Source organism: Macaca fascicularis, chromosome 10 (genome assembly GCF_037993035.2).
Source record: "Macaca fascicularis isolate 582-1 chromosome 10, T2T-MFA8v1.1".
Classification (NCBI taxonomy): Eukaryota; Metazoa; Chordata; class Mammalia; order Primates; family Cercopithecidae; genus Macaca; species Macaca fascicularis.
Window position 1 is genome coordinate 32,750,141 of NC_088384.1, and position 14,609 is coordinate 32,764,749.

At 53.6% G+C, this 14,609-nt stretch overlaps 1 protein-coding gene across 50 annotated transcripts in view; it reads right to left on the reverse strand.

The window, feature by feature from the left end:
* Positions 1-6,987: 6,987 nt before the first annotated feature.
* The window catches only part of TANGO2 (transport and golgi organization 2 homolog), a 46,476-nt gene continuing 38,854 nt past the window's right edge, over positions 6,988-14,609 (reverse strand). For 16 of the 50 annotated variants that reach the window (XM_074004400.1, XM_065522489.2, XM_005567954.5 and 13 more), the window contains 3 exons: positions 11,515-11,668; positions 9,464-9,568; positions 6,988-8,356 (listed from right to left, as the gene is read on the reverse strand). In XM_074004400.1, the coding sequence (XP_073860501.1) occupies positions 8,236-8,356; positions 9,464-9,568; positions 11,515-11,668 (380 nt within the window). In that variant the 3' untranslated portion in view covers positions 6,988-8,235. Of the gene's footprint in view, positions 8,357-9,298; positions 9,569-11,491; positions 11,686-14,609 lie in introns of all 50 variants that reach the window. The other 34 variants (XM_074004391.1, XM_065522486.2, XM_045363959.3 and 31 more) reach the window with 9 other exon arrangements.

Below are 14,609 nucleotides of genomic sequence, written 5' to 3' on the forward strand. Positions count from 1 at the left end.
GAAGTATGATGGTGAGGCTTTGGCTTGGCTTCCTAGCCTGGCAAGGCTTTTAAAAGCCCAATCTGAGATGCCCATTAAAAGTCCTAGCAAAGCAAACTTAAAGAAAGCCTATGTGTTCACTCACTATTGTTGTGGCACTTATGTAAGTAATTAGGCCAAGTTTAATCAACCTAAACTTATGCTACGAATTAGTCTTACTTCAACATCTTTGATAGAAATAGGGTGACTATATAGAGAAAAATTAGTTTCAGAAGAAAATTACAGTGCACCCATTATTAGATTCTAGCCCTGTTCATTGTTTTTGAGGTTTTGATCTTTACCTACAAACTGGATTGGATCCTGAATTCTTCTAGTTTCCTCTAATATCTGATTTTCTCTAAACTGATGTTTCCAGTTTTTTTCCCACCCTTCTGGCCTGGAACCACTAAAAAATAAAACTTCCCATTTCCGGAAGCCCTGTAAGCTGAAGCTGGACAACTTGATTGAAACTTTAGGCCGGGCACAGTGGCTTACACCTGTAATCCCAGCACTTTGGGAGGCTAACGTGGGCCGATCACCAGGTCAAGAGATTGAGACCATCCTGGCCAACATGGTGAAACCCCGTCTCTACTGAAAACACAAAAATTAGCTGGGTGTGCTGGCGTGCGCCTGTAGTCCCAGCTACTCAGGAGGCTGAGGCAAGAGAATCTTATCCAGGTCCTTATCCAGGAACCTTATCCAGGTCCAGCCCCAGGGTTGCAAAGATTGAACCTATGAGGCAGAGGTTGCAGTGAGCCGAGATTGCGCCACTGCACTCAAGCCTGGGCAACAACAGCGAGACTCCATCTGAAAAAAAAAAAAGAAACTTTAGAGATGGCACCATAACAGAAGATAATTTGTGGGCAGCCTTCGTGACATGCAAACTGCCATCCAGGAAAATCTGTTAGCCCCTACTCCATCTGAAGATGCTTCAAGCACAGCACCCGGAAATCTTCTTGAGTAGCTGCCCTCTGAACTCAGAAACTGAGTTTATAGTTGGTTCCAACTAATACCTTTGTTTTGCTTTTATCTTCAACATGCAAGGCCTGATGGCTCAGACCATGTAGGAGATCTCCTCTACTGCCGGTCCCAGCAGATGATTCAGCTGGCCCTTAATGAACAAAAGGCAGCCCAGCAAGGAAATGGACTTGTACTATTTGAGGAAAGATAATCTCTTCTTCCCTTGAACAAGAGGAGGGACCGACATAGATTCTTTGCTTGGCCAAACCAGGCTTCTGAACCTTCTTCTAGGCCCATCTGTGCACTTTCTTGTAAATTTCACTTAGAGCAAGAACCCTGCAGAGTCACTTTAGCAAGAAGCACCCCCGACCCTCGACATCTGATCACCCTCCTTATCTAATCCGTTCCTACACTGTCCCCCGGGTGAAGATGTCTGGTCACCATGGCCTGTCTTCAGCAAAAATCCTGTTAGTTGGTGTAGCCAGAATCTCCCTTACCAGGATGTTTCTTCTTAGTCATTTTCCATGTGCTGACCCAGCTCCCACCCCCTTGCTCCTTGGCTGTCAATTTCCGCTTGCCCATTCGGAGTTGAGCCTAATCTCCCTCCCCCACTGCAGAATCTCATTCGCATGGTCCCTATACCTAGCAAGACGGTCCTGAATAAAGTCTTCCCTACAGTGCTTTGGCAAGTGTCATTCAATAATTCCTTCTTTAACATTATCAGTGTTAATTTCCTAGTTGTAATCATTTTTCTGTGATTGGGTGTGGTGTTAACATTTGAGGTAACTGGGTGAAAGATATTGGAATTTTTTGCTCTACTTTTATATCTTTTTTTTTTTTTTTTTGAGATGGAGTCTTGCTCTGTTGACAGGCTGGAGTGCAGTGGTGCCATGTCAGCTCACCGCAACCTCTGCCTCTCGGGTTCAAGCAAGTCTCCTGCCTTAGCCTCCCGAGTAGCTGGGATTACAGGCACCTGCCACCATGCCCAGCTAATTTTTGTATATTTTGTAGAGATGAGGTTTCTTTTGTTGTTGTTGTTTTTGAGACAGAGTTTCGCTCTTGTTGCCCAGCTGGAGTGCAATGGCACGATCTCGGCTCACTGCAACCTCTGCCTCGCAGGTTCAAGGGATTCTCCTGCCTCAGCCTCCCAAATAGCCGGGATTACAGGCATGTGCCACTACGCCTGGCTAATTTGGTATTTTTAGTAGAGACAAGGTTTCTCTATTTTGGTCAGGCTGGTCGCGAACTCCCAACCTCAGGTTATCCACCCACCTCGGCCTCCCAAAGTGCTGGGATTACAGGCGTGAGCCACCGTGCCCGGCCATTAAAATCATTTCTAAATGAAAAAGTTTAAAGGAAGTGGGGAGAGGAATGTCGCTGATGACAAAGCTGTAGGCCTGCACAGGCCTCCCCAGCCACCTCAGCACCAGATCCCTCACAATGGCCTCCATGCCCTGGAGGGTCTGGGTCCAGGACTCAGCTAGGGGATGCCAGCCTTCCTGTGGCTGGGCCAGTCAGAGTCCAGCACATGGCCATTCAACCACAGCAACCTCTCACACTTGGTTGGTGAGCTGGAGGCTCCACTGGCCCCCGTCAAGACTTGAGACGTCAGACCTGTCCACCCCAGCCAGTTTCCCACACAGCCTGGGACTGACTGGGTGATGGAGAAGGATCCTTACCATGGAACCTTATCCAGGTCCAGCCCCAGGGTTGCAAAGATTGATGACTGGAAGCTGGGACTCCACCCCAAGCTGGAGGAGGATCCTTTCCTCTCTGGGCTCCTGTTTCCACCTAAGCCCAGCTCACCCATGAGCCAGGCATCTGCTGGCACGTGAGAACAAGACATGGTCTCAGGAAGTCTGCAGGCAGATCAGGAACCCAGGTCTTCCAGGATGAGACCTGAGGCCATGCCGCATTCCTGGCCTGGCCATGTCTGTTCATAGAATTGCCTCCACATTGGCCAGCCCCATGCCTCCAGACTCTATGTCTACACAGCTCAACTTGGCCATCTTGGGGCCAGAGGGCAGAAGCAGCTTATGTTGGGAAGTGGCATCTGAGAAGGAGGTGAGTTCCCCATCTGCCTGGGAGAAAGGGATCCATGCTGGGGACTCAGGGATCAGGTGCATCTGGCGACAAGCACAGAGGACTGGCTGGGCAGTGCCAGGAAGGCCATTGTCCAGGCCCAGCCGTTGCTGGTGTCACGTCCAAAGCTCTTCTAGAAGGTATTGGCCTTGGGCCCCTATACCCTCTACTAGCACAAGGGCCTTGCATCAAGAGGTTGGCCCAAATAGATGGGGGCTTGGGAAGCACCAGCACTGTCATTCTTGGCTCAAATGTCTACCTGGCCTGGGCATCAGAGTACGGTGGTGGGGCAAGAGAAGAAAGGTCCCTGCCTTTCTGAAGCTCCCATTCTGATGGAGAGACAAGCAAGAAACAATCCTAGCACAAAGCACGCCAGATGGTGCGTGCTCATTGCCATAGAGAAAAAGAGAGTTCCTTCCTTCCTTCCTCCTCCCTCCTTCCCTTCCTCTTTCCTTCCTTTTTTTTTTTTTTTTTTTTTTTTTTGAGATGCAGTTTACCTGTGTCACCCAGGCTGGAGTGCAGTGGTGCAATCTCAGCTCACTGCAACCTCCCCCTCCCACGTTCAAGCGATTCTCCTGCCTTAGCCTCCCGAATAGTTGGAATTACAGGCCCCCGCTACCATGTCCAGCTAATTTTTGTATATTTGGTAGAGACGGGGTTTCATCATGTTGGTCAGGCTGGTTTCGAACTCAAGTGATCCACCCGCCTTGGCCTCTCAAAGTGCTGAGATTACAGGTGTGAGTCACTGCGCCCAGCCTCCTTTTTTATTTCTTTTTTCTTTCTTTCAAGATGGGGCTCGCTGTGTCGCCCAGGCTGGAGTGCAGTCGTGCAATCATGGCTTACTACAGCCTCAAACTCCTGGGCTCAAGCGATTCTCCCACCTCAGCCTCCCAAGTAGCTGGGATTACAGGCCTGTGCCACCGTGCTGGGCTAGACTGAAACTTTAAATGAGTTGCCTGCCCGAGACTTCAGTAAAGACCTGCAGGAATTGGGGGAGCAGTGTGGTTTGGATATCTGCAGGGGAATTGTGAGCACAAAGACCCTGGGGCAGGAGCTGTGCAGAGTGTGTAGCTGTGAGTTGAGGGTATGGGGTAGGCCTGGGCAAGTAAGGTGAAGTGGAGAACAGTGCCAGACATTGTGGGGACACCAGCATGGGAGGACCACGGATCTGTGGGGCAGGCACCCTCAGAGGTGCCACCTTGTGCTCATCCTATTCTGTCCTGGCCCATGGGTCTGCCTCTCCACCTGGCTGGGAACTGGGGGGCCATTATGGTGTCTCCCCAAGCTGCAGTTTCTTCATCTGTAAAGTGAAGATCACAACTGTGTTAGTCTGTTAAGGCTGCCTTAAAAAAGCAACACAGTCGGCTGGGTGCGGTGGCTCATGCCTGTAATTCCAGCACTTTGGGAGGCTGAGGCGGGCGGATCACAAGGTCAGGAGATCGAGACCATCCTGGCTAACATGGTAAAACCCCGTTTCTACTAAAAATACAAAAAATTAGCTGGATGTGGTGGCGGGGGCACGTGTAGTCCCAGCTACTCGGAGCCTGTGGCAGGAGAATCGCTCGAACCTGGGAGGTGGAGGTTGCAGTGAGCCCAGATTGTGCCACCATACTCCAGACTGGGTGACAGAGTGAGACTCTGTCTCAAAAAAAAAAAAAAAAAAACCACCACAGTCTGGGCTCGGTAGCTCACACCTGTAATCCCAGCACTATGGGAGGCCAAGGTGGGAGGATCATGTGAGCCCAGGATTTTGGGACCAGTTTGGGCAACATGGTAAAACTCCTTCTCTACAAAAAATACAAAAAATTAGCTGGATGTGGTTGTATGCACCTGTAGTCCTATCTACTCAGGAGACTAGGTGGGAAGAGTGCCTGAGCCCAGGAGGTGGAGGCTGCAGTGAGCTGTGATCTTGCCACTGCACTCCAGTCTGGGCAATGGAGTGAGACCCTGTCTCAAAAAAAAAAAAAAAAAAAAAAGGCATCACAAATTGAGCCGCTTAAAATAATAGACATTTATTATAGTCACACAGCTCTGGAGGCTGGAAGTCCATGATCAGAGTGACGGCAGGCCTCCTCCCTCTGAAGGCTCCAGGAAAGGCTCTGAAGCAGGCCCCTCTCCCAGCTTCTGGTGATGCCTTGGCTTGTGGAGCAGAATTCCAGTCTTTACACGGTGTTCTCCCTGTGTGCGTATCTGTCCGTGTCCAAATCTTTCTTTTTCCTTTTTTTAAGAGACAGGGTTTTTCTCCATCATCCAGGCTGAAGCGCAGTGGTGCAATCACAGCTCACTGCAGCCTCCACCTCCTGAGCTCAAGTGATCCTCCTACCTCAGCCTCCCAAGTAGCTGGGACTACAGGTGTGCACCACCATGCCACGCTAATTTTAATTTTTCTGTAGAGATGGGGTCTTGCTATGTTGCCCAGGCTAATCTGGGCTCAACAGTCCTCCAGCTTTGGCCTCCCAAAGGGCTGGGATTACAATGTGAGCCACTGCGCCCAGCCCAAATCTTCGTTTTTTTTTGAGACAGTGTCTCTCTGTTGCCCAGGCAGAGTGCAGTAGTGCAATCTTGGTTCACTGCAACCTCTGCCTCCTGGGTTCAAGCGATTCTCCCACCTCAGCCTCGCACTACAGGTATGAGTCACCATGGCCAGCTAATTTTTGTATTTTTTTTTTGGTAGAGACAGCGTTTCGACATGTTGCCCCAGGCTGGTCTCAAACTCTTGAGCTCAAGCAATCCTCCTGCCTCAGCCTCCCAAAGTGCTGGGATTATAGGCATGAGCCACTGTACCCAGCCTAAGTCTTCCCCTTTTTATAAGGATAGCCGTCGTGTTGGATCAGGGCCTACACTAACGACCTCATTCCACCTTGGTTATCCCCAGAAAAACCCTATCTCCAAATGCAGTCACATTCTGAGGTACTGTGGGTCAGGACACTGATATATCTTTTTGGGGGACACCACTCATAACACCAATAGAATCACCATTGAGGGCTGTGCTTCCTTAGGGGCTCAGGCTACTGGGGAGCCCTGGGCAGGGTGGGGGCAGAGGGACCCATGCAAGAGCAGAGACTGCTCTTCCTGGTGAACTGGGCAGAGGTGAACATCCGGGGGGCTCTTCATGAGGGCAGGACGCCATCCAGGTTGGGTGCTGGCGTTGGTCGCCAGCACAGGACACGGTGACCACTGGGGCAGGTGAATGTGTTGGCAGCAAGGGCAGTGCCCCCAGCCAGGAGCCTGTTGTCCTGACTCAGAGGACACGTATGGGACTTGGGGCCTCAGTTTCTCCTCAGGCCTGGGGGTGTAGCCTGGGTCGCAGCTGGGAAACTCAGAAATTCTGAGTTCAAAGTGAGCCATGGAGGGCTCCAAGCCCAGCAGAGTGGTCTGGGCAGGAAGGGGAAGGGACGGGGAGGTCCCTGCTCCTCCCTAGGTGAACTTGCATCATGTCACAATCAGGCCAGGAAGCCCAGAGGCTTTAAAAAGTCTGCGTCTCAGCATTGGCTATCCGGGACCCCCTTATAGTCGGCCAGGTCCAGGTACGTAAGCTCCTTAGAGCTGGCCCCAAACCAGGAGCTCCTGGGGCTGAGACAGATGCAGACCTGCTCTCCTGCCCCTCTTACCATCCCCTGGCCCCCACCATCCAACAGAAGTCCAGGCCAGCCTGCCTCCCCCTCCAGTGAGGCCTCCACGGCGACCCGATAGACCTGTATGGGTGACTGGCCCCATAACCGGCATCTACCACATCCCACACGCATGGGGTCTCTCACGGCGGCCCCTGCCCAAGGACAGATGGGCTGACCCACAGGCATCCACAAGTGGGGCTGAAGAAGCCGTGAGGAAAGGGGGAGGTGGGATGGGCCTTGTCCAGGGTGTCTGGCTGCATGGGAGACGCAACAGCTCCCCCTGGCACCTGCACACAAGGGAAAGGCCTCGAAATGCGCTCACCAAAGCCTCAAGTTTTATTATCAGCAGCTCACATTCGGGTACAGGTTCCTATGAAGATTGCCTCACCTGGTGGGAGGAGGGAGAGAGCAGGGCTGGCTGAGATGGGGCTGCCAGGGCCATGGCCTCCAGCTGGGTAAGCGGGAATCTGAGAGCCCCTGGTGCACACGGAGCCTCCTGGCACACACAGGATTGTCCCAAACACAAAGCACCCTGGCACACTCAAGGGCACTGAATCTGGCAATGAGTCTGCACTTCTGTTATGAGAGTGGGTTTTTCGGCCAGGTGCGGTGGCTCACGCCTGTAATCCCAGCACTTTGGGAGGCCGAGGCAGGTGGATCACCATGTCAGGAGTTCAAGACCAGCCTGACCAACCTGGTGAAACCCTGTCTCTACTAAAAATACAAAACTTAGCTGGGCGTGGTGGCGCACACCTGTAATCCCAGCTACTCAGGAGGCTGAGGCAGGAGAATCGCTTGAACCTGGGAGGTGGAGGTTGCAGTGAGCTGAGATTGTGCCACTGCACTCCAGCCTGGGCAACAGAGCAAGACTCCATCTCAAAAAAAAGACAGTGGGTTTTTCTCAGGTCTTCTTTGTGCCCAGTTCCAAATGTGGCTGTCTCCTCTGCAGGAGCAGGTCTGCTTGTCAAGAATTCAAGCACGCCTTGTGCTCTGTGGCCACAGGAGAGGAGGGGCCGCTTTTAAATACAAGCCTACTCCTGTCATCGGACTAGAACGAAGGCCCACTGGCCAGAAGCACATGAGAGGTGAGAGTTGCCTTTCTGCCTTGTCCAGCATCGTGTATGTGCATGTCTGTGCAACTGTGCATGTGTGCACATGTGTAGTACACCTATGCATATACATGTGCATGTGCCTGTGTCGGTGTCCATGTATATGCCTTGCGTGTGTGTGCTTGTGCACGTGCAGGAGTGTATGGGTGTGCCGTGTGTGTGCCTGTGTACATGTGCAAGATGGGCTCCGGTGTATCCACATGTTCATGGTGTACCTGGGCCAGTCCTAGACCTGGTGTCAGACTCTGCTGCTCCCCACTGGCATAAAGGCAGACCCTGAGCTAGGCATGGGGACACAGACAGGTAACACGCAAACCACACGGTCCTGATCCAGGGGATGCTCGCCAAGCCACGGGCAGTGCAATGCAGTATGGCCAAGGAAGGTTTCCTGTCCACAGTGCCCCTCAAGGCAGGGCCCCCCAGGAGCCCACTGGCCATGCCCAGAGGTGGTGTTAGTTCTGTAGTGTGAACTCGTAGGTTCTGGTCTCCCAGCGGGAGAGGTCCTTGTCCATCATGCTACGCTCAGTGAAGGTCACGTGGCCGTCCGCATCTACCAGGATGATGGTGTTGGTTCTGAAAGAGAGCAGGGTCCCTCGTTCACCTGGTGTCCCTCAGCCCTGCCCTGCCTGTCACAGCTACAGCTAGGGCAAGAATGCAGGCAGGTAGAGGCAGGACCCCCATGCGTAGAGGCTGTGCCAAGTCACCGAAGAACAGCAGCCTCAGCCTTGGGGATGATGAGGGGCCGTCAGTGGCACGTGAGCTTCTGGTTCCCTCTGCAGGCCCACGCTAAGTGAGTCCTGCCACCTTCACTAGGAACCACCCCACCCTGCCCTGCTCTCCCTGTGTAGCATGAGCCACGGCACACAGAAGCCTGCGGGCTGACCACACGCTTCCCCCTCGGAGGCCCAGGTTCCCAGACACAGCCACGCTTGGTTCTTCCAAGAGGTCAAGCTGTTGACCACTTGGGGCCCAGGCCTCCTCTGTCTGGAAGACTCCCCTCCTGTGCCCTCTCTCCCAATGCCCAGGCCATGCCAGCCCACCTGAAGCAAACATTCAGCGCACTCTCCTCTCCTCCAACCCTCTCTGCTGTGGGCTTTGCAGACAGAGGGTGGCACCGGATTCCCCAGCAGCCCTGGCACAGGCTGGTTCCCAGGGCAGACACACACTCAGTGTTCCCCGTGGGGTGGGACCCAGTGGCCATGCCGTCAAGGAGAGGACTTGGCACCTGCCTTTCCCTCATACACAGGAATATGAGTCTATGATAGAGGAGGGGCTGAAAGAAATCACACTGTGCACCTGCCAATTGGCTGGCCAGCCCCAGGCAGGAAAGCTGGCCAGCAGCTGCCACCCAAGGGTACAGCCTGCAGGCCTAGTGCCACCATGGTGCTGGGGCGTTTGCCCACAGGGATCCACCAATGTGCAGGCAGCCCTGAGGCCATCCTGGCCCCGTGTGGCTATGTACTGGTTCCTAAAGCCCAGCCTATGGGGCCCTGGGAGCCTGTGGTATCTGCTCACCCTGTAGCTGCATCTGGACAGGGCAGAAGCTCTGGAATCCACTCAGGCGAGGAAGGAGCCTGGCCCTCGCTATGGAACATGGGGGCACTTGGCTTCTTTGCCGGCCCTCTAGTGTGGAAGGTGGGACATGGGATAGGAGGTGGCGCACCCACCGGGCTGCAATACCTGGTGCCGTAGCCAGGGCAGCGCACACACACAGCTGCGTACTTGCTCAGCACGGGCTGCACGTACTCCCCGCCCTGGTCCTCGATGGCCGGGTCTGGCAGCTGCCTGCAGGATGGAGGGAAGCGGTGGCCATTAGTCCCTCTGTGGCCTGCCCACAGCTCGGTCTAGCCCCATCCCACCTGGTGGCCTAACTGGCTCTGGGGAGTGGCCGGGGAACTGCAAGGCTTGTTTCTTTTTTTTTTTTTTTTTTGAGACGGAGTCTCGCTCTGTTGCCCAGGCTGGAGTGCAGTGGCCGGATCTCAGCTCACTGTAAGCTCCGCCTCCCGGGTTTAGGCGATTCTCCTGCCTCAGCCTCTGCAGTAGCTGGGACTACAGGCGCCCGCCACCTCACCCGGCTAGTTTTTTTTGTATTTTTTAGTAGAGACGGAGTTTCACCGTGTTAGCCAGGATGGTCTCGATCTCCTGACCTCGTGATCCGCCCGTCTCGGCCTCCCAAAGTGCTAGGATTACAGGCTTGAGCCACCGCGCCCGGCCAAGGCTTGTTTCTTTTCTTCTTTTCTTTTTTCTCTTCTCTTCTCTTTTCTCTTCTTTTCTTTTTTTGAGGCAGAGTTTCACTCTTGTCACCCAGACTAGAGTGCAATGGCTCGATCTTGGCTCACTGCAACTTCCACCTTCCGAGTTCAAGCGATTCTCCTGACAGAAGTCCACTCAAGCAAGCCATTGTAGCTAGCATCAGGGCTCCAGTCGTCAGCTGGGATTACAGGCGTGCACCACCAAGCCCATCTAATTTTGTATTTTTAGTAGAGACAGAGTTTCACCACGTTGGCCAGGTTGGTCTTGACCTCCAGACCTCAGGTGATGCACCCACCTCGGCTTCCCAAAGTGCTGAGATCACAGGCATGCGCCACCACAACAGGCCTGTTTCCTACACGTTTCTGCTCAAGGCGGAAAATCTCCATCTACCCTTAACTTATGACTCAATCGTAGAGCTTTGGCCCCAGATGGCACACACAAGCTCCCTGCCTGCCCCAACAGGTGCCCTGTGGGCATCTGCCCTTGTGACAGAAGTCCATTCAAACCAGCCATTGTAGCTAGCACTGGGGCTCCAGCCATCAGTGAGGGCAGCCAGGGCCGGTCCTCGGCCTGTCCCAGATGGCACACTGTAAGTGTGGACTTACAGCTGGGCACGCCCAGGTGGGGCTCTTCCAATGAGGCAGTGATGCTGAGGCTGAAGGATGAGGCCGCAGATCAGCGGCCCAGAGGAGAGGGAGGGTAGACAGGGGGCAGAAAGGGGCCCCAGGGGGAGGAGTGGGAGACAGTCCATGGGGGCTTCTCTGAAGGGGGCAAGCTGGACAGGGTGGGAGTGGATGCTGGGTCACCTGGGCAGGGCAGTGGTCTGACCTGGGTGGGGAGTGAGGGATGGGTGGGGCATCTTGCTCAGTGGGAGAAAGGCCGGCACGGCAAGCACCAGGACCCCTGGCTGGGGCAACCAAGACCCCGGTGCCTGGCACCTGAGGGGCCTTGAGGCCTACAGGCAAGGAAGTGGGTGGGGGCACCTACACCCAGGCAGTTCCCGGAACTGCAAGTCCCTGCCCAGCACTCAGCCCAGGGTCGCTGGGGACAGACTGCATGCGGGAAGCCCCATCAACCCTGAGAGTGCTGACCCTGGCCACTCATTTCCATGATTTGTCTCTTCCGCCTGGGTTTGCTGAGTGTCTAGAATCTTCTGGAACTTCCCGCTAGCCCTCAGCATGCAGAGGGGAGCATCCATCTGCTCTGGGCCCCATGTGGCTGCATCAAGCCTCTGGGCACACTGAGCCTCCCCTGGGCCTGGGCCTGGGCCCATCTCCTGTCATCAAAAGTCCCTGGTGTTGGAAACCTCAGCTGGCTCGAGGGGACAGGCAGGGAGGACAGCATGTCCATCAGCTTCCTTGCAGCTGGGGACCCAGCCTGGCCACCTCCACGGGCCTCCCAGGGCGGCAGGGCCTGCCTTTCCCTCTGCCCTGGTTGGGAGACACCAGGGCTCACCCCAGCAGGACCCGCCCACTCACGCCTCTTCATTGTTGAGCACATCCAGGAGGTTGGCGATGAGCACATCCTTGGGCAGTGCCTGGCTCCGTTCCACAGCCTCCAGGAAGAGCTGCTTCCCAAAGCACAGCTTCCTCCAGGGCGTCTCCAGCAGCGCGTTGCTCAGCCCGTAGGTCCCTGTGGGGAGCAATCGGCTGGCCATGCAGAGGCCTTGCTGTGCCATGTCAGGGCAAATTGCCACCTGCCACCCACCTAACATGGGGTACAGCTGGGGACAATGAAATCAGGCCAGACTAAGGCCAAGCCACTCCATGCTCCAGCACCTTCCCTATGCTCATTCCTGACCTGACGGCTTGGCAAAGAGTGGAGAACTCAGCGGTAGGCGGAAAGGGACACCCACAGGAGACCACAAGGCACAGATGCCCAGCAGCATGGATGGATGAATAAGAAATGAGCAACCTGAAATCTCACAGGCAAAGGGGGCAGCCAAGAGGGAACCTCTCCACCTCACGCCAGGTTGGGGGGCCACCTGAGAAGTTCAAGAGTGGGAGAATTAGCCACCAGAGGCCAGGAGGCACCCACCATAATCACGTCCCTATCTGGGGAACCCCCAACAGTGCCACACAGTGGGCACAGGTGCAGGCTGGGCCTCAGCAGAGCATGGCCCACCTCTGCATACCAGCCAGGCCCCTGGCTAGGAGAGCCAGGGGGCTCAGTGCACAGACTCTGAACTGTGGCTTCTCTGAACTGTGGCTTCTCAGAACAAGCTCCCAGAGTGTTGGCAGAAGGCAAGGCCAACAGGAAAAGGGTTTCTCATGACACAAAAAGCGAAGGGGAGGGATTTGAGGTGGAGAAGCACCTCACCTCAGAGGCTCTTCTCTAGAAGCCAGAGCAGCAGGGGTGGGGGGCTTGATGGGAGCCATGCACCCCAAATGATGCACCAGGGAGACCAAGACACCACCCCTTTCCCTGTCAGACTTCCAGGAGAATATCTTGGCCAAGGCATTTCTCAGGGAGACAGCCCTGGCTCTGCCAGGGCCCCCAGAGCCAAGCCTCCAGCCCCAGGTGTCACAGTGCTTTTGCCATCGTGAACGACATGGAAGACCATTCAACTGCATAGTCGTGGGCAAAGAATGGAGCTGGACTCTACCTCACATCATACACAAAAGATAACTCAGGTCGGGAGAGGTGGCTCACTCCTATAATCCCAGCACATCGGGAGGCTGGGGCAGGAGGATCACAGGAGCCCAGGAGTTCAAGACCAGCCTGGGCAAAATAGTGAGACCTTATCTCTGCAAACATTACAAGTTAGCTGGACATGGTGGCATACATCTGCAGTCTCAGCTACTTGGGAGGGAGGATCTCTTTTTTATTTTTTATTTTTTATTTTTTATTTTTTATTTTTTTTTGAGACAGAGTCTCACTCTGTCCCCCTTGCTGGAGTGCAGTGGCCGGATCTCAGCTCACTGCAAGCTCCGCCTCCCGGGTTCAGGCCATTCTCCTGCCTCAGCCTCCCGAGTAGCTGGGACTACAGGCGCCCACCACCTCGCCCGGCTAGTTTTTTTGTATTTTTTTTTTAGTAGAGACGGGGTTTCACTGTGTTAGCCAGGATGGTCTCGATCTCCTGACCTCGTGATCCACCCGTCTCGGCCTCCCAAAGTGCTGGGATTACAGGCTTGAGCCACCGCGCCCGGCCTATTTTTTATTTTTGAGACGGAGTGTTGCTCTGTTGCCCAGGCTGGAGTGCAGTGGCACGATCTCGGTTTACTGCAAGCTCCGCCTCCTGGGTTCACGCCATACTCCTGCCTCAGCTTCCGGAGTAGCTGGGACTACAGGCACCCATCACCACGCCCAGCTACTTTTTTCTATTTTTTAGTAGAGACGGGGTTTCACCGTGTTAGCCAGGATGGTCTCGATCTCCTGACCTTGTGATCTGCCCGCCTCAGTCTCCCAAAGTGCTGGGATTACAAGCGTAAGCCACCGCGCCCGACCAGGGTGGGAGGATCTCTTAAGGCCAGGAGGTTGAGGGTGCAGTGAGTCATGACTGCACCACTGCACTCCAGCCTGGGTGACAGAGCCAGACCCTGTCTCAAAAAAAAAAAAAAAGTTAACTTAAATCAAACTAAAGACCCAAGTGAAAGAGCAAAAACTATAAAACTCTAAGAAGAAAGTATCGGGGGAAAGCTTCATGACCTTAGATTAGGCAATGGTTTCTTAGAAAAGAAACCAAAATCATGAGCAACAGAAAAAAAAAGAGACACGGGACTTAAAAATTTAAAACTTTGTGCTTTAAATAAGAGACTTGTAGCTAGAATGAATGTATAAGGCACTCCTATAACTCAAAAAGACAACCCAATTTGAATAACCATTTCTCCAAAGAAGACATACAAACGGCCAATGAGCATGAAAATAGCTGTTCAACATCATAGCCATGAGAGAAATGCAAACCAAACCACGAGGCCACACTACTTCACACCCACTATCATGGCTATCACCAAAAACGCAGAAAATAGCAAGTGGTTTCAGAGAAGCTGCAACCCGCATTCATTGCTGGTGGGAATGTATAAGGCTGCAGCAGCTTTGAGAAACAGTTTGGATGTTCCTCAAAAGGTTAAACAGGGTTACCATACAACTTAACAACTCCATTCCTAGATATTCACACAAGAGCCATAAAAACATATGACCACACAAACGCGGTGAGGTCACACTGTGAGCAGCACTGTTTATAACAGGCGAAAGGTGGAAACAATGCAAGTGTCCATTAAGGGATGAAGGGAAGAAACAAAAAGTACCAACTGGCTTGAGGGTTCAGGGCAGCTGGCTTGGCAACTCCTTAAATTCCTATGGCTACAAGAAAAAACGCACTCTTGATAAACTCCCTCACAATAGCAGCGATCACACACATTATCTTAACTCATTATCACACATTATCAAGACCCTCTTAACTCTGACTTACAGCCCAGACTACTACAACCCCGACTGGACAGAGAATCAGCCTTCAAACACTCTTTTCTGATAAGCAACTACAGACCGTAAGCCGGTTTCAGCAGTTCATAGAGGCTGCACTCTGTGTCCTAGAGCTCACCTTTTGATGGAAAGAGCCAGATTTTGCCCCATT